Here is a 26,629-nt window from a genome sequence, read left to right on the forward strand (position 1 = left end):
GGGGGGGGTGCAACAAATTGCCGCCAGCCGGGGAGAAGTTGCAGCGAAGAGAAATCCCTCCCTCCCCCCGCTCCCCCCTCCCTCCTCCCGCTCCCTCCTCCCGGAGCCGTGGCAGCGAGCGGCGGCGGCGGCGGCCCGACGAGGGAAGGAGCCGGCAGCGAGCGAGCGGCTCCCGCAGCCCGGCGATGCCGCAGCGGCCCCCGCGGAGCCTCGGCGGGGTGGGCCCGGCCCCCGCACGCCCCGCGCCCCCCGGCGGCGGCGCCCCCTGAAGCGGGCGGTGGTGGCGGTGGCGGCGGCGGCGGCCCCGCGGGCGCTGTTGCGCAGCCCCTGCCCCCGGCACGGCTCGGCTCGGCTCGGCTCGGCTGGGCGCGGAGCCGCAGCGCTGATTCATGGGGCCCCGCGCCCGCTGGCTCGGCGAGGAGGTGTGAAGCCCCCCGGCCCCTCCTCCGCAGCCCCCGGGCTCGCCCGCCCCTGCTCGGGAGCGTTGTTGGGTCCCCGCCGGCAGCCGCCGCGCCTGGCGCACGGAAAGGGGGGGAGAGAAAAAAAAAAAAAAAAAAGCGTTGATGCATCGCTGTGGAAATTCATTGTGTGACTTTCTGGGTATTTACTGAGTTTCAGACCCGAGATGCAGCTCTTGAAAGCTTTATGGGCACTAGCAGGAGCAGCGATCTGCTGTTTTCTTATATTTGTCATCCACTCACAGTTTCTTAAAGAAGGTAATTATATCTGCATGTCTACATACCCTGTGCTTTAATACTACGGTCTGTGCGAGGTGCCTTAATTATTTTTACTGTTTCCAGTATGTTCTATTTACAGCAGTGCTTCCACGCTTTTTCTTTTATTTTTATTTTTTTCCTTTCCGTTTAAAGCCTTCTCATGTTTGTTCCTTTAGAAAATAGGTAGCTTTAGACTTAAATTCTCGGTAAATGCATATATATATCTAATGTGTGTGATGCTTGTATTCTGTGTTTTAGCCAACATCTCATTTCTTTATGGGGCATGTCTAGTGTATAGAAAATATTTGTTGCTATCAGATGACCACCGAACAGTAGTCATCATGGGAGTATTAATAAACCAAAAAACCCTTAACAAGTAAACGTCTTATTTTTATACCAAATCAATAGGCATCCTTTCCCTCTTTCTTATTCAGTAAATTTTCAATAGATGGCACTAAAGTTCTACGGAAAGGGCAGGGCAGAGCAAATCCTGGGCATTCAGCATCTTCCTTCTCCTCCTTGCTGCCCCAAAACTAGAAGAGGCCTTTGCATGCTTTCAAGGCTCCTGTTTTTTTCCACCTTGCGGTCAGAAAATTACGATGACAATTTACTGGAGAGAAGAGTTTGGATTGTGTGGTGGGCCTTTTTTTTTTTTCTTTTTTTTTCTTTTTTTCTGCATGAATTGGGTGGAAAAAAAAGCATTTGACTAAACGGATAGAGGAATTCTCTTGGGGAGTAACCCTCCTATGTATATATATTATTTTCTTCATTTTTCCTTCATCAGGAAATTACTTTTTTTTTTTCTTCCTGGTGTAATATTCCCTCCCTTGTTTGTAAGGCAAACTGGTCTGAGACTCAAGTGTGAGTCCTGAGAGATGTATTTGTATCGGGTGATGTATGAGAGAGCCCACTGCTGTACTTTAAGCAGTGTTAACAAACATAATACAAAAATGTGAGAGTTTTGGTGGACCCATTTTTTCTTTTTTAGCACTGTAGTGTAGCTGGGATGCTAGCTGCCGGAAGAAGGAGCCAGGCTGAGTTCAGAGTGCTGGCTGCGCAAAGCTTGAAAAAAAACAACAACTTTTATGTGACTGGGACAAAGTTTCACTCAAGACTGGGCAAAGCGACAACCTTGCAAGCACTGAAGGATCGCTGCTGGTGTTAATTTAGTGTCAGGCTGAGAAATAACACCAGACTGTACATTTGCACAGATCTTTTCTGAAATTAATAAACACGGATTTGCCCGCTTAGGTTAATTAAGAAGCGTTATGTCTGGATATTGACAGTGCTAGAGATTTCTCCTTTAAGAAATCTACCCATGCTTTAATTGCATTGTGTGTAATGCCTCCCACATATTCACTTATTTAACATTCTTTTAAAATGCTAGGACTAGTGTTTTTATATATTTCTATCTAATCAAATGACTCATTTTGAGGAGATTTTTGCAGAAAGAAATGTGGCCAGTCATTTCAGCCTATTTTTTTGTTGTTATTTGCATTATGCTTTTTTCTTTTCTTTCTTTCTTTTTTCTGTCTTTCACTCCTTGATTTTGAGACCTGTATTATCATAAATAATCCATAAAGGAAGAAGCATTTTGTTTCACTTACAATATTTCTTCTTGCATCAAGGGGTAGAAAGCTACAAAGTTAATATATACAAGCAGAAACCATGGCCATACACAAAGCACTGTAACGTGTTTTACATCGCTTCTCCTCCAGCTTTTACATAGCCACTCTTAATGTGGGCTGCAGACAGAAAACTGAAGCTCTGGAGCTTTTTGGATAACTTAATTTCATCAGTTTGTTTATATTTGTGAACAAAATATTCCTGCCTTGTTTAACACCGTGAACTGTATACTTACCGTCAATACAGATTGCATGTATCAGACTAGTTGTCAGCCTTTTTGTGATGGGTGCTGATCTCCACAGTAGCATTTTGACCCCCTCCGTGTAATTACTTCAGCAGTGTATGTATTTCCCCCTGCAGTTTCAGTCTTGACATTGAATTAGTGGAATTGGCTGAAACTCTAGATGGTATAACTGAGTTTTTCTTTACAAAGAACTTTAAAAATGTCTAATAAAATAGTAGTTTTACCCATAGTAGAATTAAATGCAGGCATGTAAGAGAAGGAAAAAATAGATTAAGCTTAAGCTGTATTTCGTAAACAGCTAACCGAAGCAAAAAAAAATCAGTTTTATTTTAAAACTTCATTGTTTGATTATTTTCAATAGGAAAGCAAGGGAAAGAAGTGTAAGGAAAGGACTAGGAAATAATTTAACCATAAGTCTAGTTTATTAAATAAATATGTGTAAAGAAGGAGAACACATGTGAGATGGCTCTTACCTCAACTTCAAGATTTGGAATTTTTCTCTGATATCAGAGTTAGTCCTTTGCATTAAAATGTTACAAAAGGTTTAGGAATGCTGTGTCTCATTGCACATAATGTTGCTAGACTGTTGATTTCCTGGCAAAAAGATTAATTTCCCATTGGAGCCTAATGAACTACATGGGCTCATTGTTTGTAACTCAGCTGTGCGGTCGAATTCCTAAGTTAAATACTTGGACATTTTCATTTGATTATTTCTTGTGCAGAAGGGTAATTTCCTGTAGTCCCAAACAACAAACAAGTAAGCCACCAGTTTGCCTAGCCTGATCAGATTATTTGATAGCATATATCTCCTGAGACAATTTCACAGTGCAAGTTCATACAGCAAGCATTTCTTTTGTATGCAAGCTAATTGATTTAAGAAGAATGACATGTAAAATTAATTAAAAGTCTGACTTAATTCATTAATGCACACTCTTCCCATTTTTGCATGTTTTTTTTTTTAGTATTTACTGCTTATTATTTTTCCAGAATCAGGTCTTAATAGAAAACTGTCACAGTCTTCACTTCTTACAACATCTGAAAATAATTGCCATGTGTCTTTTTCTGTATAATTTTTTCTTTTGCTTGCCTAGAACTAGCGATGTTGTCTATTATGTTACGCTCTTACCACCTATTAACACAAGATATTTTTATAGTTTCAGTTATGCTGCATGGCTACAGAGCGTGGAACTTTCATGACATCCAACTAAAACTTATAGCCAGAACCAAACCCCTCCTTCAGTCACATTCATAGATATGATATTGTGTGTTGCAGTGATCAGCTGAGAGTTTTCACAGTGTTAATTTTTCTTTTTAGTTCCTATGCTGAACTTACGTTTTTTCTAAGCAGACATGCCTTAACTCTTAAGTATTTTAATACTCATTTTTGAGTTGAGGCAATTTAGTAGTAGCCTTACATTGCTGCAGTTTAAACGGTGTAAGAAACAATGAATGCTTGTTCTGAGATGAGTGGGAAAGAGTTTTTTAAATGTCTATTTCCATGAATATGTTTTTTTCAGGAAGTAAAGAATGGGTGACACAGGATGCCATTTTTCCACACTTAGGCTTTTGTGTGGAAATGCAGGTCGTCCTGTGGCTAATCCGTTCCCCTCTGCCCAATCTGTCCTTCAGTGTTTCTAAAAGATGAATGGAGCTGTGAACCCAGAAAAGGGTATTGTGATACATAATTGCAGTCCCATGCCTGTCTGATCATCTTGCAAAGCAGTTTAACATACTCCAGTCAGCTGTAGTCGGTATGAAGAGGTGTTGAAAACTGAAACATCTAAAACTTTTTTTGCATACATCATTGAAAATTAAAAGTAAGGAATTACTTTCAGTGCCGGAGCCTGATTTTAAACGATTTATAATCTATTTTTCTTTAACATTTTTTTTTTCCTAAGAGAGTAGGGAAATTATTGAGTTGATGTTACACACATTAATTGTGGGAACTCCTTTGCCCCCAGACAAGAACCCTTTTCACCTAGTAGCACATTTTCCCCATTCTGACACAGTAGTAATGGGGATAGGTAAAGGATACAGTTTCTAAATTTGTATTTGAATACCATGGAAAACAGTGCAGCTAGAGGGTAACTTCAGAAGGATAGGGATATGTTGCAGCCAGGGTGCATTACAGCCCATGATATACTTTGAAGCTTTTTAAAATTCTGTGATTGTTAATTAGGAGGCTGGAATACCTTGTCTAGCAAGGGCGATTTAATATTTTGAATGGTTTATGAGATTAAAGTGTGTAAGCCTTGTTTGGAGTGGGACTACACAGAAACATGGATTCTGTATCAAGAATCTTACTTAAAATATAGAGGATTGGAGCATTCAGAGCCCAAAACTACATTCTTAATCTGCTGGGTAGATGTTCTGGAGCAAGCCATGTAAAATAAGGTGAATTTCTGTTGATACACTGAAGTAGTTAAGTAGAGAAAGGAGAATTCTGATACTTCTGTTATAAACAGATGATTGTGGTTATAAACCAGAATTTTAGTATCGCTTGTGCAAATTTAGTATATACTTATATGTAGGAATAGGGTATCTGTTGAGTACATCTTTTATAATTATCTTTTTTTTTTTTCTGCTTTAGGAATAACTTTGCAATTGTTGGTTATACTCTTGCTGGCACTTCTCTATCAAAAACATTTAGAGGAATTAGTGTCACAATAGCAAAAATACTGAAGCATTTACTTTTAAAAATGAATTTCTTACTCGTAATGGTTTTGAGTAACTTGATTACAGTTTTTACTTAACATTAATCGCTTTAATCTGACAGTTTTTGCAGATCTAAAAATGTTGGAAAATATTTTATACATTTTTTTGTGTGTTCTGAGGGTATATATTTTGCAACTGAAAACATTCAGGCAGCATTATTCTATTTAGATATATAACCTCAAACAACTCTGCTACCCCTCTGCTAACATCTGAAAATTCTGTTGACCCTAGATAATTTTTCTGGGCTTTCTGTTCATATAACCTCATAGCTTTATATAGTTGATAGAACTAATGTTTACTGCTATATAAAAGGCGATGAAAGGATTTGTCTTCCAAAGTCTTTCGAAACTTTTTTGAGACTCTTTCACATTTTTCTTGGAAATAATTTGAATATGATTTATTATGATAGATAACATTCCCTTTAAGATTTCTTTTTCTTTCTACTTTAAAACATAAAAGAATTGCTTGAGATAATTAAAGAAAAAAGGGCATTGGTCTTAAGACTGTGGGGAAAAAAGTTTGCATTTACCAGTTATGTGGAATTTTATTTTATTTTATTTTATTTTTTTTATTTGACCTTTTATGCTTAACCTGTGTCTCAAAACAGTAAGACACCTTGCGTACCAGATGTGCTGCATATGTTACCTATATATAGTAAACTTGAGTTGAGGACAGTTTGTCCCAGCTGCAAAATTTTCTGCTTTTGGGGTTGTGCTACTTTTAGCATACTGTAGTATTTTTTTTTTTCTCTTATTTGTCTTTCTTTTTTTTTTTTCTAGTTTGTGGAGGGGGATTCTCAGATACGAATGAGGTTATCAGAGCAGCACATCAGGCTAGAGAGAAGCACAGAATGCAGAAGTGGAAGGTTTGTCTTCTCAGTCAGGAAACAGATTTGACTGTTAAAAAACCCTAAGCTTGAATAAATGCTGCACAAGGAAAGAAAATGTGGACATGTATTTTGACAAGTTTTGGTATTTCCATTTATTTATTTATTTATTTATTATTTTTTAAAAGATAGAGAAGTGTAGCAGTAAAAGGGGGCTAGGCAGACAAAAGCTCTCAAAAATTTTCTTTTCAGGGAGGTGAGAGAAGTGTTTTCTATCTGGCATCTGCTGTGCCAGGAGATACCAAGAGGGGGAGTCTAACAGGTTTTCCTCCCATAGAAGGTATCTTTGAAAAAGTCCGGTTTTGAGTGATGAAAGTTAAAGATGTGTATGTCTTCACTGTGCACCATAGATGGTATAAAAACCCTACTTTTCCTGACTGAGCAACCTGACAAAAGGAATTAGTAACAGATTTTCAGCAGTCTTTTTATGTCGGCTTGTTTTCGTGCCCCAAAAGCACCAGTGAGGAATTATTGACCTTTCTCAGTATTTATCAGCACTACCTATTCTTAAAGGCGGCACAGAAGACTGCTGTGATTCATACTATACAAAAGTGCGTGCTTGTTAGATCTGTTGACTAATATCTATTTTTCTTGTTCCTAAGCAGGCACAAGCTTTGTATTCTTACTGTATCAAAAATAAAGCTGGAATGAAAACAAGACACGCACACATTGAGACTTCTTTAACTGAATTTAAAAGGAGGCATTGAAAAAAGCATGTATTGAGTTAATATAGTATTGCTAAAAAGAAGCCATAAATGTCTTTAACTAATAAAAATGTTCACTAATAGAAATGTAGGTAAAACTCCTCTTTTCTTGCAACACAAGTTTTTGTGCTAATGATGACAACAATATTTGTTTTCTGGTAGCATTTAGATGTCCCAGTTGGAATCAGTGGCTTAACTGCATATAGCCAGCCAACTGTACATTCATACAAGTCCAAGCCAGGGATCTATTACATCCAGTGTCTGGATTTTCGTGAAGATTTATTTTGCTCAAAAATTATATCCTCTTGCCACTTAAAACCTGTAGTGATAGAAGATTCTGTTTAATAGCAAAATCCGATTATTTGCCTAAATGTGCTTTTCATGCCTGTTCTAGAAAACCAACACAGTGTAATGAAACTGCCTATTCATTATATTTTACCTTTGGCACTACATCAGTTCACAAGAAACGCTAGTCGGAACAATAGATCTTCCTACTAATTGTTATTAGTCTTGTGAAAAGGAATGAGTAACGTATTTGAAATATATCCAAACAGCAAATTAACATATAAATAATCAGAAAAATAATGTAATGGATCAATACCTATTGAAATATTTTCTGAAAGCAGATGCTATGCTAATGTGTGTTTTCGTGTGAGTGATTTATTATTTTTGACAGTAAGGAGGAAAGTAGAAGATTGTGTTTATTTGTCAGGTGAAAAATTGGATTTACGATAGATCAGTATATTCTGGATGTGTTTCTTTTTAACATGCCACAGGCTGTATCGTATTCCAAAGTCTAGGTGCTTAACTGCAATCACACATGAAGAGAGATGTAGGCCAAATTAAGTTGATCCACAGGAGAACAAGGGGAATAAGTGCAATGTTAGAAGACCTGACCTAGAAAGGAGTACTGAAGAGACTGGGTTATTAAGTTTAGAGAAGAGGCTACTAGCCTGATAAGGGTTTTCAATGCATAAAATTCTGCCTTAGGAGCAACAAACTGTTCTTTCTGTGAAGTGGGAAGATGGCAAGAAGCAGTAGGTGCAAACTGACTTGAGGGAGATTTAGGTAAGATACTAGAAAAAACTGCAGCAAGGGAAATTTGTGCTGTACATCAGGGAAGAATTACCAATGGCAAGGACAGTTAAGTCCTCTAATAGATTTCCTTGGGAAGCTATGAAGCAGGAGAGTTTTACTTTCAGATTAAAATGCTACGTGTTGGGAATAGCATCATCAAGTTGAAGCAGGCAGGTGAACGAGGTGACCTCTTGAAGTCCCTTCAAGCCTTTTCCTCCAAAATGCTAGCTTACCTGAAACTTATTTAGAAAGCTGAAAGGTGTTTAGCCATCTGACTTTGGAGTAGTTTTCTGCTACCTGTTGAAGTGAAGGTTTATGAGGAGGCTTATGAGAAGACACACTGGGATCTGAAAGTATACAGGGGAAAAAGCAGTATATGAAACCTCAAGAAAACAGCCAGTGGTCTAAGTATTTTATTAGACATGCCACTTTCTGAGTTGCAAACAGAATTTAAAACAAAAACAAAAGAAACCATGCAGAGGAAATCTCATGATTTATGCTAATCTTTGTGGGTATGTCAGAAAATAAACTAAGGTAGTGTTGTAGTTTTACCTGGAGGCAGCTAAGCACCACATAGCCACTTGCTTACTCTCCCCTTCTACTGCTACAGTGGGATGGGGGAGAGAATTGGAAAAAAATAAAGTAAAAACTCGTGGGTTGAGATAAAGACAGTTTAATAGGACAGAAAGGGATGATAATAATGATAAAAGAATATACAAAGCAAGTGATGCACATTGCTGACTGATGCTCAGCCAGTTCTGGAGTTGTGACCTCTCCTCCTGGCCAGATCCCCCCAGTTTTATTGTTCGGCATGACACCACATGATATGGAATATCCCTTTGGGCAGTCTGGGTCAGCTGTCCTGGTTCTGTCTCCACCCAGCTCCTTGTGCTCCCCCAGCCTCCTCACTGGCAGGGTGGTGTGAGAAGCTGAAAGTCCTGTGGCTTAGCATTAGCACTGCCCTGCAACAACTAAAACATCAGTGTGTTGTTATTCTCATGATTATTCTTATCCTATATCCAAAACACAGCAACATACCAGCTACTAAGAAGAAAAATAATTCTATCCCAGCTGAAAGCAGGAGAGGTAGCCAACAGTCATTCTTTTTAAGTAGCTTTTTACATTGCAAGATCTTTAGGACTTCAAGGTGTCCTGAAGCAGGGCCTTGCTCTGTTCACTTTTCTTCATATACAAAGAGCAGTGAAATTAGAATATTACTATCTTTCACTTGCTGATAATTCTTATGGAATGAGGATTTGGGTTAAGGGTTGCTTACCTCTGCTGGTCTGTTCTTGTTACCCCAGCACCTTCAGGACTCATTGGCAGGTGGCCCTGTGGCTAATGTGACCCCTGGTATGGGACACAAAACCAGTCCTACAACAGGGACAACTGCAGATGGCCTCATAGAGGTTGTTTGTCAACTTGTACCTGTTTGGTGCTACCAGTGGTTGAGAGCTTTGTGTTCACTACTCTCTGTAATAATGTTCCACCTCGATGCGATGCTGTCTGTTTTTTATGATGTCTGCATGGTTTTAAACTCAATAGCAAAATGAAAATCAGCAAATTGTGCTGAAAGAAGATGCGCAGGAAATCAGAGGTCACTTGTTAAATAGAAATAGGCAAACCTAGATGTACTCAGTTGTTGGAGCTGTGATGTGTCATACTCCACAGCTCATACTTGGAGCAAGGGCTGTCTGGAATTTGTTCATGTCTCTGAAACAGTTACACATGACAGAGTTGTTCTACTTGGAGGTGTAGAAGAGCTGGATACCAGGTATTGTCTCCTTGAGCAGCATTAACATTTCTTTAAAGACAGGATATAGGAAAGCTTTTAGAAGCTTTTCTGTAATGCAAGTTAAAATTTCATCTCTTTACACTAGTTTGTCAAAAAGCACCCACATTTTTTGTGGTTTTGTGGTGAGTGCTAATTAATCATGACAATGATGCTTTATGGTATCTTTTGTACTTTGCTACATCTTTTATTGTGTTAAATTACATGGTTTTCTGCATAATTCTTTCAATACAAATTTATGGCTTTAAGGAAAAAAGAAACGCAGCACTGCTCCATTATGCAGAATTGTACATGTTTTAGAGATGTGCATGGTGGATCTGGGAATAGTTTTAGCCTCAAGAGAATCAAACAGTTATTTGAAATGGTCATTGCTTGAGTATCACCTTGCTTACGGCTATGAACTAATTGAGATTAAACTAAAATGATTGTGAGATTCTTCCTTTTCCTGTGCGTTGGCAGTTCCAATTATCCGTTAATACTTTAAAAGTATTATTTAGTCATGAAAAAAAAAGGGGGGGGGGGGAGGGTTGCTTCTGGGTACCTCTTTCATTCTCACTTTTGCTTTTATTATTCTGATTGTGCCAGTAGACGAAGTACGCTCTTCAGCTTCATTTATTGTGAGAAGATCTCGTAACTGTTGTAAGCATTTTTGTATGCTCAGCTATAAAACTATATAGATTGTACCAGATGCTGTCTTAACTTATTTTATAGAATTATAATGGATGCCGATGAGTATTAGAGTCAAGTCTTTAAAGATAAAATCCTATTTGCTATGTGTTACTTTTTTCTTTGTGGTATATAGTAATAGTCCTGTTTTATTAAAACTTTTCAACTTTATTTTGTTTAACATTTTGAAGTACTTCTGATATTTTAATATTTTGTAAAAAGTTTAGTATTTTCACTAAAGGCCATAGTATACATTAAAAGTGTATTTTTGCGAGTTATTTAGGTGATAAATAGCATGATTTTCAAGTGGTTTGAAGACACAAGAGCACCTATTGCCTGCAGTTAGAGACTGTGTGATAAAACAGTGGAGCAGATTATCTTGAGGGTCAATCTTATGGAGCAGATTATCTTGAGGGTCATCACGCGGCACTTGCAGGGCAAGCAGGTGATCAGGCCCAGTCAGCATGGGTTTATGAAAGGCAGGTCCTGCTTGACGAACCTGATCTCCTTCTATGACCAAGTGACGCGCTTGGTGGATGAGGGAAAGGCTGTGGATGTGGTTTACCTTGACCTCAGTAAGGCTTTTGACACAGTTCCCCACAACATTCTCCTCAAGAAACTGGCTGCTCGTGGCTTGGACTGGCGTACGCTTCGCTGGGTTAGAAACTGGCTGGATGGCTGGGCCCAAAGAGTTGTGGTGAATGGAGTCAAATCTGGTTGGAGGCCGGTCACTAGTGGTGTCCCCCAGGGCTCAGTGCTGGGGCCGGTCCTCTTTAATATCTTTATCGATGATCTGGATGAGGGCGTCCAGTGCACCCTCAGTAAGTTTGCAGATGACACCAAGTTAGGTGCGTGTGTCGATCTGCTCGAGGGCAGGAAGGCTCTGCAGGAGGATCTGGATAGGCTGGAGCGATGGGCTGAGGTCAACTGTATGAAGTTCAACAAGGCCAAGTGCCGGGTCCTGCACCTGGGGCGCAACAACCCCAAGCAGAGCTACAGGCTGGGAGATGAGTGGCTGGAAAGCTGCCTGGCCGAGAGGGACCTGGGAGTATTGGTTGATAGTCAGCTGAATATGAGCCAGCAGTGTGCTCAGGTGGCCAAGAAGGCCAAAAGCATCCTGGCCTGCATAAGAAGCAGTGTGGCCAGCAGGTCTAGGGAAGTGATTGTGCCCCTGTACTCGGCTCTGGTGAGGCCGCACCTCGAGTACTGTGTTCAGTTTTGGGCCCCTCGCTACAGGAAGGACATGGACGTGCTCGAGAGAGTCCAGAGAAGGGCGACCAAGCTGGTGAGGGGTCTGGAGAACAAGTCTTACGAGGAGCGGCTGAGGGAGCTGGGCTTGTTCAGCCTGGAGAAGAGGAGGCTCAGGGGCGACCTTATCGCTCTCTACAGTTACCTTAAAGGAGGCTGTAAAGAGGTGGGGGTTGGTCTGTTCTCCTACGTGCCTGGTGACAGGACGAGGGGGAATGGGCAAAAGTTGCGACAGGGGAGTTTTAGGTTGGATGTTAGGAAGTACTTCTTTACCGAAAGGGTTATTAAGCATTGGAACGGGCTGCCCAGAGAGGTGGTGGAGTCACCATCCCTGGAGGTCTTTAAAAGACATTTAGATGTAGAGCTTAGCGATATGGTTTAGTGGAGTACTTAGTGTTAGGTCGGAGGTTGGACTCGATGATCTTGAGGTCTCTTCCAACCTAGAAATCTGTGATACTGTGATACTGTGAAAACATGTATCGAGCATTTTCCTGACCACGTCCACTTACTAGTTTCATGTCAAGACTCAACAGGCTTATATATACTACTGGTTACTTCATAACTAGACAAATACCCATTTAGTGTGGTATATACATCACTTGCAGTGTTACTTATTTATAAAGAGTGCATTGCAGGATTGAATCAGAATGATTAAGGTTGGAAAAGACCTTTAAGATCAACTAGTGCAACCATCCACCTACCACCAATATGGCCCACTGAAATGTGTCCCTAAGTACCATATTTACTGTTTCCTTAAATGCTTCCAGAATTATTAGGTAAAGAACATATCTTTGCAAAATAATTGTTGCTGAAGCGTTTTCCAAATCAACCAATTAAAGCTCACGCTTCACTTGGGCAAGTTCTGCTTAATATTTTGTCCTGTACTGAGGCACTCCAGCTCCTGATGACACTGTCTTGTTCTGGTAAAATGAGGTTATTTTCCTTGCTCCACAGATGCTAAAAGCTATTGTGTAACTGCATATTCCCAAGCAGTGAATTATTAGTGTTTGTAGTATCTGCTTCTCTTTTATTATGCACTGAGCCTTTACCTAAAGCCAGAGCTGTACCATTGCAGTCACTTAACAAATCTAGAGAAGCTCACAGTTCACAGAAGTACCAAAATAAAATAAAATAAAATAAAAAGTTAAATTATACATAAGCAAGTAGTTAAAATAACATAAGCTAAGAATGATCATTTCTCCTTGGTCTCACAGGCTTAATCACAGAATTACAGAAGAGCTGAGGTTGGCAGGGCCCTCTGGAGGCCAGCTGGTCCAACCTCTGCTCAAGCAGGGACACCCAGAGCAGTCTGCCCAGGACCACGTCCAGGCAGCTTCTGAAGATCTCCAAGGAGACCCCACAGCCTCTCTGGGCAACCTGTGCCATTACTCTATCACCTGCACAACACAGAAGTGCTCCTGGTGTTCAGGCAGCACCTCCGGTGTTCCAGTTTGTTCCCATTCCCTCTTGTCCTGGCACTGGGCACCACTGAAAAGAGCTCGGCTCTATTCTATTTGTATATAAATACTCCAAGTGTTTATATATATTAATACTTCTCTCCATCTGGAATTGCTTAATTTCTTCAGTGGTCCTTGTCCACTCCTAGCACACTCCTGCCTTCTGGTTTCCATGCTGTCCCAAGCAAACACAACTTAATTCTGTGTGCATGTGAATACCGAGGAAAAAAGCAATGGTCAAGGGACCTGTTATGATTCCCCAATACTGTGCTATCCTTCCCTAGTTTCTAGGCTCCCTGAGAAATAAATTCTTTATTAGCTTTGTCTGTATGCTTGCATAGCCTTGACAACCCAATACAAAATTCTTCCAGTCTGATTTTTAGGTTAGAATATGGCTGGCCAGACATCTAGTTCATTGGACATCAGGGCATTGGGTATAGCCAATGAATTAACAGTGTTCTGTTTCAGTTGTGTTAGAATAAATCTGAAAATTTTATTTTCTAATACTAACGGAGAGCTAAGGTGAACGAGGAATTTATGCCCTTTTCGTAATTAGTTTTTCTTTATTGCGCAGAAATTTTTCACTAGATGATTCAGAGCTGCAAACTTCCATGTGTCTTCCTTAGGAGACAAGTACAGATGCCCACACTTGGGAGACTGTCTACATGTGGTCAAGCTCACCTATTTTCACATGCATTATATTGTTGTGTTGCCCTTTTAAGTTTCATTCTTCAGTTTTGTGAGCTGGATCACGGTGAGAGCTAAAACACATTAGATAGATCATAATTCTTAATATTAAACTCGGTCATATAAATTATGCATATTTAATAATTTGTATTATAGATCTAGAATGAATGTAAAGTCTGTATTTGCTACAGGTATTTTAATGAGTAGTTTGAAAATGATTTTCAGTTCACAAGTAGATGAGATTTGCAAGCCTCCCTTTTTCAGCAGACAAATGATGAAAGTCAAATTAAAAGGAGTAGCTTGTCTCTCCGATTCATTCTAATGCTATTACTTTCTGAGGTGATGTTGTAGATGTCAGATCTATCTCTGGGCTCATATAATTCCTGTTCACTGGGAACTGCAGACACCTGTGCATCTTTACTCAGGCAGGTTTGAATTCAGTAAAGCTGTCCAGTAGCAGAGTGGCGTGTCAAAACACAATTTTCTTCCTAAGAAAAATGACCAATTATGTTTTCTTCTCCAGGTTTTCTTTTTCTTTCCTTTTTTTTTTTTTTCTTTTCAGAAAAAGAAAAGAACACAGTACAATTTTAATGGAATTAACAGTAAAGACAGCAACAAAAGGACTCCAATTTGCAGCATACTTTAATTTTCTAGTGGTTTACAATTATAAAAGCCAAACAGAGAAACCTTTGCCATAGAACTACTCTCTTGTTTGATTGCTTTCTCCTGGGTTCATTTATAGTTTCAAGTTATCAAGGTTAAGCAGAGGTGTGTTTACCAACTTTGATTTAATCATGACCTCTTCTTAATGTAAACTTCATCTTTTCGTACAAACTGTAGCCATATAAAGTAAAAAGATCTGTTCTGAATTCATATATGAAAAAAAGATTATGTACAAATACAATGGAAACAAAGACTTTGTAATGTAGCCTCACTGTTAATTTACATTTTGAAAAACAAAAAGTTACCATAGTAACATGTACGTTGTAAAAAATGTCTAGATCTGATATATTAGTCTAAGGAAACTTTTACTTGTATGACATGTTTCTCAAGTTTTGTGAGCAAGAAGGAGCCTAAATCTGTGCATTTATGGGGTTGGCCTCAAATAGTTCATATTTGTGCAAAACAAATTGGTAAATTATGCAAACCAAACCTTTTCCAATCAGCTTTCTAATTATGTTGTTCATGAGATAATTGTTGTTTGCCTTTTTAACTAAAAGATTACTAAATCATATAGGTGTTTTGCAGGATAGGAATTTGTTGTAACTCTGTTTTTGTTCAGAAACTGTGCATTTAATATTGATGATTTTTAAATATTTGGGACAGTATATTCTGTCTTTTCTTGTAAATTTATTTTTAATTCTGTTTAATTTACTAATTCTTATTTATAGAACAAACATAGTATATACATATATAATATATTTTGTATGGAATATCTTATATAAAATTTCCTGTATGAATCAGAGCTTTGGTTAAGAAACCAAAAGATATAGTTAATAATGAGGTCTCTTCTGCTATTTTAAAAGGCCGACTTTAGTACTGTTCACTATGGTTATTGTAAACTGAGTGCCACAGACTGCTCTGGTGGCTTTCTAACTCCATGTGCAGCCAAACTGAGCAAATTACTTCTATGGAACAATTTGCAGGGTCAGTTGTTTAACTGGTTAATTTACTCCATATCTCAAGTCTCAGCAGACAGCGAGTTTTCATTTTCAGTTCTATTTTTGCACTTATATATATATTTATATATCATATGAAATATATATAAGTTCAGACAAATAATAGTGTAAAGATACATATATTTATATATACTATAGAATATGTACATTTTATAAAAATATGGAAGGCATAATAATTTGCCCCAATTATCCTGTAATGCTTTCTAAATATGATTGTGTTGGATCCAGCTCTACTGATGATGCCTAGTGGCCTTTTGAGTCATGGTGCATCTGAACTATTTAATTTTTTAGGATGAAGATTTTTGCTGATGCATGATCTTGTTTAGTTTTATAGCCTGAATAATTCTTCCACACTAGTATGGACTTAAAAATAGATCTCATTTCTGAATATGTTAAATGTAATAACAGAAGCTACATATCACTAGACAGCACTAAGATATTCCCCAACTTTTCAGCTGCGGTTCTAATGAAAAGTCTCCTTTTCTGTTATAAATTATTAGTGTCTTTTTCTTTCTATTTCTTTTTCTTTTTTTTTTTAAAGTAACACATACATTCTTCTATAGAATCATTAAAATAATTAAAAAAAAAAAAAGTTGAAAGCCCACAGCAGAACTAACCATTGCACTGCTTTAAGACCGCTGATCATGGAGATTCTATTGCTTTCCTGGATTTTCATGCTGCACTCATCTATAATGTCTGTATTTACTCCAATGGGTTGCTGTGGTATCAATCATTTTGTCATGTGGGAAGGCTGGAACAGAAAGCACGCACGCACAGAGCTCTTTGAAATTCTAACATACTTAATCCAATTAAATCCTAAAAGATAGTACTTTATGTATGATTGCTAGGCTGACATTGCAGAATGAGGTGAATGGCAAATCAGAAAGCAGTGTTCATGCCGTGCCAGAGAGGAGGGACCTTCTGGGGACACCTAGGCTCAGTGGTGAGGTGTGGCATCCCTACCTGTGGGGTTATTCTTCGTCTTTGTTCTTCTTGTCTCTGAGGGGGCTGTAGCCATTTTTGATGCCTGCTTGTGGCCAGCCACCTTTGTGTTTGCGCCTCATGCAAGGTTTTATGTATGTGAGATACATGTTGCTTATTCTCTTTGTTGTTCTGGTTCTCCAAGGCTGCATTCCTTTAGTAACCAGTGACTGACAGTGCCTTATGTTTTGTACATCCTGCCTCAGTCATCATCGTGTGCTTACATCCCGGAGGGCCTCCTGTCCACATCAGCGCAGCATCAGATTGCCTTTTCATGCTGCCCTTGTGTTTCTCTTCCAAAAGATCCCAGGTCAACAGACCACTGGTGATTCTACAGCTTGCCCAGGACTGCTGTTTAACACTAATGCAGTTTTTTTAAATGCTAAATCCATCCGTGTTGCTATTTAGTAGTAGCATCCATGAAGCTCTCAATCACCAAGCAAGACCAAAATCATCTGGAATACCTGGGAACGCAGTTTGTAATGGTGTCTTCATGTTGCTTTGTGGCCTTTGTGGAAAGGTAAATGTGTAAGGGAGAATTAAGAGAATTAAGACTTTTTTTTTTCTTTTCTTTCTTTCTTTTTTTCCTCCCTGTTCTAAAAATATATGAGTTCTTAGTTTGAGGTGGAAAAGGTGTTCAAAGTACATCCTGCTCTTCATCAGGACCATTTCTGACAGTTTTGAAGGAAATCGCTGGTAAACCTCTGTCTAGTGGGAAAGAACTGGCAAATATTGGGATAAAAAGTTAGGTCTGACATCCATTTTTTTTGTAAATATTTACTTTTTGGAAGTGTTTAGGGGACGAAGTTGCTGCTGTACTCAGTCTTGTGTATTTCTGAAAACCATCCATCTCTAGTGCTAGTCTTTAAAGTATGACTTTGTGTTTCTGTTTTCAAAAGTTTGGGCATATATTTATTTCTTTATGATAGAGGTGGTAACTGAACTGTATACAAGAGTGCAAACTCTATTAGAAAATATCCTTGCATGCTTTTAGCTAAGATCCATCGCCTGCATTTTTGTATGTCAGGGTGTCATAAGGGCCGGCGATTCCCAGGGGTCACGGTACTGGGAGCATTGAGGGATCTCCTGGTGACTGGTCCAGACATGGCCCCACTGCCACGGTGCATCCCAGCCCCAGCCAGGAGCAGGGCAACCAGGGGCACTGGGGCAGCCCCAGGCCCAGGCACCAGGCACCTCCCTGGGGACAGATACTGGCTGAGGCTGGGACACATCCCCCAGCACATGGGCCTGCAGTTAGGCCTGATTTCGGAGGCCCGTGGCTGGGCAGGGCGGCAGCACTGTGAGGAGATGGAGACTGGCCCTGCTGGAGCAGGGGCTGATGGCCCTGGGGCTGACATGGGGCCCTGGGCAGGGACATTACTGCCTGCAGGACCCTGACATTCAATGTTTTTGTAGCTGGTCCTGTAGTAATAAAGCTACTTTAAACTATTAGGAATGCAGCATGAAAATACCACCGTTCATTAATGCATTGATTTATTTTGCATATTAAATGATAGATGTGTATTAAAGAAAATGTTCACTATGGATTTGGTAATGGGTCCTGAACAAGCTTGAGCCGGACCAATAGTTGAAGAGAATTTGAGTTCTGCACTTCGGATGATTGATATGGCATTGCTTAATGTCAATACTTCAGGGAAACAGAAACTGCTGCTGATAATGCCATTTTTACAGAAAGATAGAACAGGAATCCAAAAGGGGAGGGGTAATACTAAATTGATCTGTATTGTACTTTCTCCAAATCCTTACCGAAGCGTCAGTGAGATGCTCCTTCTCTGAGTGTGTACAATAGGAAGTCTCTTGCATTTTAGTAGCACCTAGAAGTTTTAGAAGGGCGTGGTGTTGATGATGTTGTCTTCCATGGATGTGAGTTGGTGATGTGTTTTGGGAGATGTCTCAAAAGGCAATGTTACACCACTATGCAATAATTTTGAACTGGTGCTTTCATCTCCTTTCCAGTTTCCTTGCTTCCCCCTGATGCTCTAGTAATTGAATAATGTTGAATATGGGACATCATAGTCAATTTATAACAATGAACTGTGTTACCATGACATAGTGTTTAGTCATTGTAACATCACACAGAAGGGGAGGCTTGGTAGTAGTGAAAGGATAGAGTTGAACACAGAAATGTTAAACTAATTTGTAGGAATCAGGAGCAAACTGTGCATGATTAAATTGCTTTTTCCTCTGTTGCTCATTATGATGTTACACCACTATGACTTACATCTACACAAATAAAGTAATACTTTGCTGAATTTCTGAATATTGTAGAGTAGCTCATATTTTAGATATTTTCATGCTTGAATCATATATAAACATATTGATTCATTTAAACTGCAGTAGTACAAAGTGTTCTTTGTATTCCTGCATGCAAAAGACAGGCAGCTATGTCAGTGAAACCCTCATTGGCCTTCTGTGGGATAATTTCTGTAGAAATTATTTTGTTTTTTTTTCCAAATGACGTTTGGTAGTGCTGTGATGCACTGCTGGTAAATCAGTAACCAGAACTCTTTTCTAACCCCTCCAGCTGTAGCAGCGTGTACTCTTTTTACATTCTGCAAGTATCTCAGAAGGTCTCAGTGTACAGATATGTGCAATGAATCTTTGCTGCTGAAACAGTAGTTGTCCTTCCTTCACCCCTCTGCTACCAAAGCTTTACTTTGTATTTCAGTTGGATCACAATCCCAGCTGTCCTGGAGCTTTGTGAAGCTTACATACAGTTCTGAAACCTGACAGGCTTAAATGCGCATTCATGGCTGGTAGCCTGCCTGAATTTTGTTTTAGCTGGAAGAGTGACTGCTTATAGCAGTGTGGATGTGCTCTACTTGTAAGAGAGCTTGTGTACATGTTCATTTGCATCTCGGTGTACAGAGTATGTTTTTGATTTTCAGTTGGGTATGATGACTGTAATTTGGATTTTAGATGAAAATAGGAAATGTTGTGATCACATAAGTGGTATACTTGTTGAATCTTTAGTTCAAACAAAAGATGAAATGTTTATTTATATTTTTGTTCCCATGTTTTTCCTTTTCTGTACATTCAAAAACATTCTTAGTTATATATCCATAAAGTTCAGCATCATGAAAACTGTGAACGGGTTTAAGGTGGATGCTTGTGTTTTGAGGTATTAGGTGTACATGTACTGTGAATATAAAGGTGAAAAATATTTCATTAATTCTAGTATACAGTGGACTTGTATATTCTGACTAAATGCTCATTAGTATTCATCACTACTTTTAAGGAACTTTGTTTTTCAAAGGTTTGTAACAAGTGGTGGAAGATGGAAAATAATAATACCCCTGTCACTTAGTCAAAGACAATTGGAGTCTGTCAGTAACAGTAAATTCTGAACATGCAGAGTAAAGAATCTGTTGGCAAAAAGCTGCTTTAGCCCTGTGTGTATGCGTGTGTGTGTGTGAATGTGTGTGCGTGCACGTGTGTATGTTTTCTTATAATTGAGAAGTTAATAGTAGGTCCCTGTCTTTAAGCAGCTCTGCAAATGTTTTGTTGCTCAAGTCCTCTTGCTCTCACCTTTTTCACTTTCCAGTTTTTTTTTTTCATCTAATTAAATTTTTCAGTTTAAGCACATGAAATTCAATCATATGCCATCACAGTCAACCACATTATATTCTGTCTATAAACTGAGTTTGTCTGTGGTTCCCCCCACCATTAGTACTATTATGGGCTATTTCAAAACTTCATTTCTTTTATTCCTGGAAATATTCTAGATTTTCTTCAGCCTAACTTTATTTGTAGCATGTATCTGTTTGCTATTTTGCACTTGCCAGTGTTTATCCCTGCTGAATTTAGGAATATTCTCCTTTTGCTTCTTAGCCTTTTGTTTTGCCACATTGCATAAAAACATTTATTTTTCCAGCATTATTTCAGAGTGTATACTTGCAATTCTCTTAATCACTTCAGTATTCCCAAGCATACAGTGTCTTGAACAGGTACACTCTGAATTGTAACACTTATATTTGCACTTTTTAGTGCAGTATCTCCCTTCTTACAATTTGTTAGGTTAGAAGTTGTCCTTTCACAGCCTCATAACAGTGATAGCATATAGTTAGTCTGTTACTTGTTCATCTTTTTAGTTCTTTTTCCTCCTCTGTCATTTCCAACTTGAAAATCCCCAAATTTTTAGTATCAATTTTTTTTAGTTCCTGATTTTCCACTTTATTGTTGTCATCCCACTTTTGTTAACCCAATCATCAGATCAGATTCTATTTGTTCCTATGTTGTATTTTGAGCTTTTTCTGTATTAACAGTGCCTCAGCAATTTGCGCCTTGGATTTTTTTTTTTTGAGCTTCTAGTTTAGGTGTGCAATAAAAAGAATTCAGTAACCACATTTGCAATAACATTTTATTTGCACATAAAAAAGCACAAAGCCAAAAAGCAAGATTTAAGTTCTGATCTAGGTTTAAGCTGGCATTTGGAGGTTGGATTTCCAAATTAAAACTGGTCCCTATATTTCTGAAGTCTTGTTCAAAGGTATAAGCTTGAGTAGCTAGTTCATTTTTTCAGGACTTCTATAAAATAATATTCCCATTTATTGGAATATTTATTTATTTACTGAAGCCTTCATAATTAAATTAGAAAAATGTGTTCTCTCCCCCCCCCCCTTTTTTTTTTTGAGTAGAACAAAACTTAGTTTAACTATGGCAATTTATATTTAACCACTCACCTCTAATTTTATGTTACTTTTTTTTCTTGTTTGTAGCTATAAAACTGCTCAAAAAATGTCCTGTTTTTCTCTTTGTTAGTTCAGGAAAAGTAATAGCAGAAGAATTAGAGGTTTTTTGTTTGTTTGTTTGTTTTTTGTTCTCTGACTGTTGCACAGTAAGTGTTTTTTTGTTGGTGGTGTGTGTTTTTTTTTTTTCTTTTTTCTACCTGCTCTTTGAGAAATATGGTTAGGATTGTTAGGGGTTTCACTCCAACAGAGAAAAACTTAGTTTCTTGAGAATTTGACTGCATATTTTGCAGTGTATTAAGGTTGTGGACTTTTCTGGTTCTTTTTGTATTTGTAAGTAGTCATAATATAAACAGATGATAGGAGAGGAATAATTTGAGAGATATACAGGTTTCCTTTTTATATTTAAAACCCCATTTAAATTTTGGGGTTTGGTCATTGAATATCTGTCTTGATTTTTGTAAACATTTTTAGCAATTTAGTAGGTGAAGTTAGATTCCCAAATGCATTTTGGTTCTCAGGATTGTTCCAGATTGCTTAACTCTTTCATTTGTAGAGGAACATCTCAACTTTCATGTTCAGGCAGGACTAAGTGACTGTAAAAAGTAACATTTTACTGTCTTTGGAGCAGAAGGTTTGTACAGCTGTGTGGTGTGAAACTACCTAGTATCCATTTCATATATCCATTCATATGAACTACTTGCCTGATTTAATTTCACTGAAAGGTTAAAATAAGTTCATAATTCTTATATGCGGTCCATGGCTCAGCTTTAAACAAAATGTACGCTGGGGAGGTGTTTCTGACTTTGTTCAACACCAGCAAAAATTTTGATGGTTTGAGATCCTGAGATGAATTTTGTGAATCTTGAAATTCACTGCAGAATTCAGGGCTACAAACTCAAATGAACTACAGTGAGCAAAGAAAAACTTTGTTTTCCTGTAAGCTGTTTTCCATCTCTGATTCTCTCATGCTGCATGTCCCTTATCCCATGGACTGATCTCAAAATTCTGTCCCTGGTCCCTTGTGTCAAAGACAGTGATGAATATGCTACCTCCTGCTGGCCCTTTAGTTGTATCATTTGCCCTCAGGAGGATTTCAGAGGCATGTGCTTTATAAATGGCATCTTCTATCTTCTTTCAAAAATTGTTAATACACTTTAAAAAGGAATAGTCGTAACACATTTACAGCACAGTGCAAACTATAAACTTGATTTATATGGGAGTACATATTTTACTGGAGAAGGCAGTGTACCCTAGCTGCCTATAATTTGACTGTAAATTTACAGGATTTTTTAATACTACAAGCTAAACTGGAATTGGGAGTTCCTGAAAATAAAGTATTTTGGTTGAGTTTTGTGACCTCTTTTCATCTGTAAATACATCAGCATTTACTTTGCTTCACAGTAATCGCTGATTAAGGTTTTCTATTTTAAACTGTGATTTTTTTTTCCTGTACTGTATGTTTCTCAAATCCTGCAGCAAAAGCTGTAGTTATCTTTACGCCTTTCAAATAGTTTCTTCAGTTGGAACCTTTTAAGAAAAAAAAAGAAAGAAAGAAAAAAAAAAAGAAAAACGGTTACAGAATTTAAACCCTGGAAGTGTGATTTGTATATGCTATGACTTTTTCATTATTTACTAACTTGAGATGCTATAAATCTTATCCTTGGAATCAAAATACTCTGCTCTGTGACTGCAGTAGTAGCAGCGCTCAGAGAGCGAGTAGTAAGTTCAGCTGGCAAGATTCTGGCTTGTGTTTCTCTGACACAAACATGGCTCACAGAAAATGGATACACAGACCAATTCTGGCAGGAGTTGCAAGAGCTCACAAAGGAAGAAGTTCTGCACAGGTTGGAGAGCTGTGGAACTGGTCTAAACACTTTTCATCTGAGTCACTGAACAGGCTGGCTTCAAACTCCTCAAATGTAAGTAAGATTTATCAGTTTCAGAAAGCAAACCTGCAGAATTTGATAAATGTCTACAAAAGACATTTAAAAGGATAGCTAGAAAGCTTTCTTGGCCTGAAATTCAACCGGCTTTGAACTTATCTATATACTGTTTAATTAATGTCTTTGTGGAGCAACATTAAAATAATACTGTGCTCTAATCCTCTAAGAAGTAAGACTGTCTCGAACTACAGCTGAATTACATGCTGCATAAATTAAAATTTGCAGTGCACAATATCTTTCTGGAGCTTTATTAAGTGGTGTGATTATGCAAAAATAGAAAAGTATGAAAATAGACATTTCTGTAGAATCATTACTGTCGTTATCCTCCTTTTTGTTTGAACGTTTAAGTCCAATACCACTTAGAATTTGCAAGTTTTTGTTCAGTTATTTCATCTATTACTGTCAAGAAGAGCATGCTATACCGAAATATATCTGGATTTTTTTTTCTGAAATTCAACATACTTAATAGAAGGAAAAATCATTTATTTCAATATATCATTAATTTTCTCAATTTACTCTGCTTGTGGGCCAACAGAATAGGGTTTTCAATGTAGTGTAAACTAATTCCAGTTAGATAAAAGTGATACCAACACAAATGACATGCTTTTAAATAAGAAATATTACCAAATACTCAATGTGTTTAGCCTGCAGAGGCTTTGAGTAAGTTGGGAATAAAACTGGTGTATTAACACTGCTCCTCAAGCGGAAAGAGGGGAAAACTGCCCTTCAGATATGGGGGTTAATTTGATCTAAACTGCTTGATGGTCTTCAGTTCAGCAGCTCCATTTTGCCCAAAGAAGAGTAGAGTCGAGTTGTCACCCTGTCCCCTGCCCAGCTCAGCCCTGTCCCCCTGTCCCTGCCCCACCACAGAGGGGTTCAGGGTGGGCTGGCTCTCACTGCTATGGGGGAAGAAATCAGGCAGAGTGAAGGGCTGCCAATAGTCTGCAGTAAAAAGAGCAGGTGGAAAACAACATGTAAATCTGTTTCGTTGTTATGAAATCAATAGGGTTAGAGATTCGCCTTCCCTGGAGAGTTCCTTTTATTTGATGGTAAACACTAAAAACTGACTCCAGGACATTAAACTGAGATTATCCTCCTTCTTCATTTAACCATCATAGAAAAGCTGCCTTCAGTCCCGGTGAAGCCAAGTATCCAGGGTTTTTCCACGCAGAGGACAAAGACCTTGATTATTGTTCTAGACCACAAAGGTCCACTTCCCATGGTCTCTGTGCAACTCCTGCCAGGGACTCAGGCTGGCAGGGCAACTGCTAAGATCTAAGCGAAAAAAAATAAATATCATCAATGGCCTGGAAAATCTGATAGAATTGCTGGTAACCCAGGTACTGCCATGCTACATGGGAAGGATCTTTCTATATAAAAGTCTGAAATGGAATAATCAGAATGACACTTGTATACTTCTTATGAAAAAAAAAATGCATTTACATAGGCCAGTATCAGGCAAAGAAAGGCACTTTGTTGTTATTTTTGCTTCTTTGATGGCTGTTTTTGAAAATATGAACTATTAGGTTTCGTTATCTGTGAATATAGTGGCAGGGAGACGTGAGCCCTCACATCTGTTTTTAAGAGTCCAGCTGTGCATACACTGACACGGTGATTCATACGCTGACCTTAATTTATATTACAGTGTCCCTTGACAGTGTGCCAGTTGTGAGCATGCACAGGAAGTTTAACAGGATCCATCTTTGTGCGCTGTCATGAAAATATGAATCTTGACAGCCTTCTTTTAGTTACCTTTGCCTTTTCAGGTACTGCAAGCAAGGATATTCAATGTCACAAAGTACATAAAAGATGCTGATACTATCCATCAGCAAGATCTAATTCGTTCATGTTGGATTGCGATACCAAATTAATATAATGCAACCAACTGGAGAGCATGAGACCTCACAGCCTCACCAGACCTCACTGCCAACTTCGCTGCATGCACAAGAAATGGTAGTTTTCTTCTCATTAGATGGAAATAAGATTAGAAGTTGCTGGAATGGAGTGTTGCCAAAGAGCTTTTCACCTTCTTATTTTACCATTCGTATTCAGTCAAAAAACTGAGTGAGTCCTGTTGTTTTCAAATCGTTAAAAAAAGCTAATTTCCAGTATATATTCCAGATGAAAATGCCTGCTAACAAAATTAAACCAGCAGATAACTTGGTCTGCACCTGTTTGGTTTTAATGGAAGGTAAGGACAAATTTTTTTAGATAAATGACCCATTTGGAGAAAAGCATTTTGTAATTTGAAATGGAATAATTTATGAAGTGGAATTAAAAGCAGAGTAGTATCACAAACAACTGCAATATTGTCGTTATCAAGGAGCAAGAACATTGTTTTGCCCCAAACTTAATAATTGCTGGCCCTATTCTCTTGTATATCCGTTGCAGGAAGCAGTCTCCAGGGGACATGCAAGGACAACAGCCACCTTTCTGCACTACAGTTTTGTGTAGGGACACTATCCTGTCCAGCTTCCAGCTCAAAACAGCCAGAATAATGCAGCAAAGTTATCAGCTTACTATTTGTCATCGTTACGTGCCTGTGTAGGGAAGCTTCTTGTTTGTGCTGCATATCCTGACCTGCAGCACTCTGAAAATTTTACCTTGGGGGGACCCCTGATTTTAGAGAGTGTATCTTCAAGAGATCACACAGTCCTACATCAAAACCAGAGTATGTAATTCAGTAAAAATACTAATTTTAATTTTGATAAGAAATGGCTGCCATCTTATGTTACCTGGACATGTCATGCTTTGCATGCCATAGACAAATGCAAGCCATGGGCAGATGAGTTGGACTGTTACTGCCATGTGAAGGCTCAGGTATCTGAACGCAGAGGTCAGAAAGAACAGGGAAAAGAAGTGCCTGGGTTCAAAGGGACAGGTGAGGCCAGCTCATGTACCCTGTGTTTAAAAAGAAAAAGTGTGTATGTGGTATTTCATAACTGATTCCTACAGCTAATTAGAATGACACTGCAATTTGGCTGCTTTTATCAGTCACTACCCTAAATTCAGTTGTCTGTAGGATCAGTCCCTCGCTGTTAAAAATGGGAAAGAGCCTTCCTTAGGCTTTCAAATGTTGAAAAAATAAAACAGTTCCAAAAATATCTGAGAGGTGATATTTTCTTTAAACAATCTGAGACTTCTTCCACTGAAAATGCATGTTGACTGGCTAAGTAAAAGCCATATATATTTTTTCTAAGCAATATAACTGCCTCTATAGATAGATTTTTTTCCGTCTTTCAGACAGCTAAAACTCTCTGCTATTTTTTTCCCAATGACTAGAACAAAAAGGTTGAGGACTTTAAGCATTGCTTTAGTCCACCTAATAATTTTCATATTATATGCACTTACAGACTTTTTTTTTCAGCAGCTTAATGAAACAATGATTGCACCGGAGCTTACTTTGTAGTTTCAGTGATGCATGTACAGGAAGAATCAGACAGATTGGTGCAGTCTTGTTATTAGCAGGAAATAACTTTATCTGATAGATGGATTT

At 38.5% G+C, this 26,629-nt stretch overlaps 1 protein-coding gene across 4 annotated transcripts in view; it reads left to right on the forward strand.

Moving 5' to 3' along the window:
• The window catches only part of TAFA5 (TAFA chemokine like family member 5), a 440,326-nt gene that overhangs the window by 108,588 nt on the left and 305,109 nt on the right, over positions 1-26,629 (forward strand). The window contains exon 1 of one of the 4 annotated variants that reach the window (XM_080598079.1): positions 316-716. The exons of 2 other annotated variants lie outside the window; for them this stretch is intronic. In XM_080598079.1, coding sequence (XP_080454205.1) covers positions 626-716 — 91 coding nt within the window. In that variant the 5' untranslated portion in view covers positions 316-625. Of the gene's footprint in view, positions 1-315; positions 717-26,629 lie in introns of those variants that run through there. One more of the 4 variants, XM_080598080.1, reaches the window with a different exon arrangement.

This window comes from Anser brachyrhynchus, assembly GCF_964034855.1.
Source record: "Anser brachyrhynchus genome assembly, chromosome: 1".
Taxonomy (NCBI): Eukaryota; Metazoa; Chordata; class Aves; order Anseriformes; family Anatidae; genus Anser; species Anser brachyrhynchus.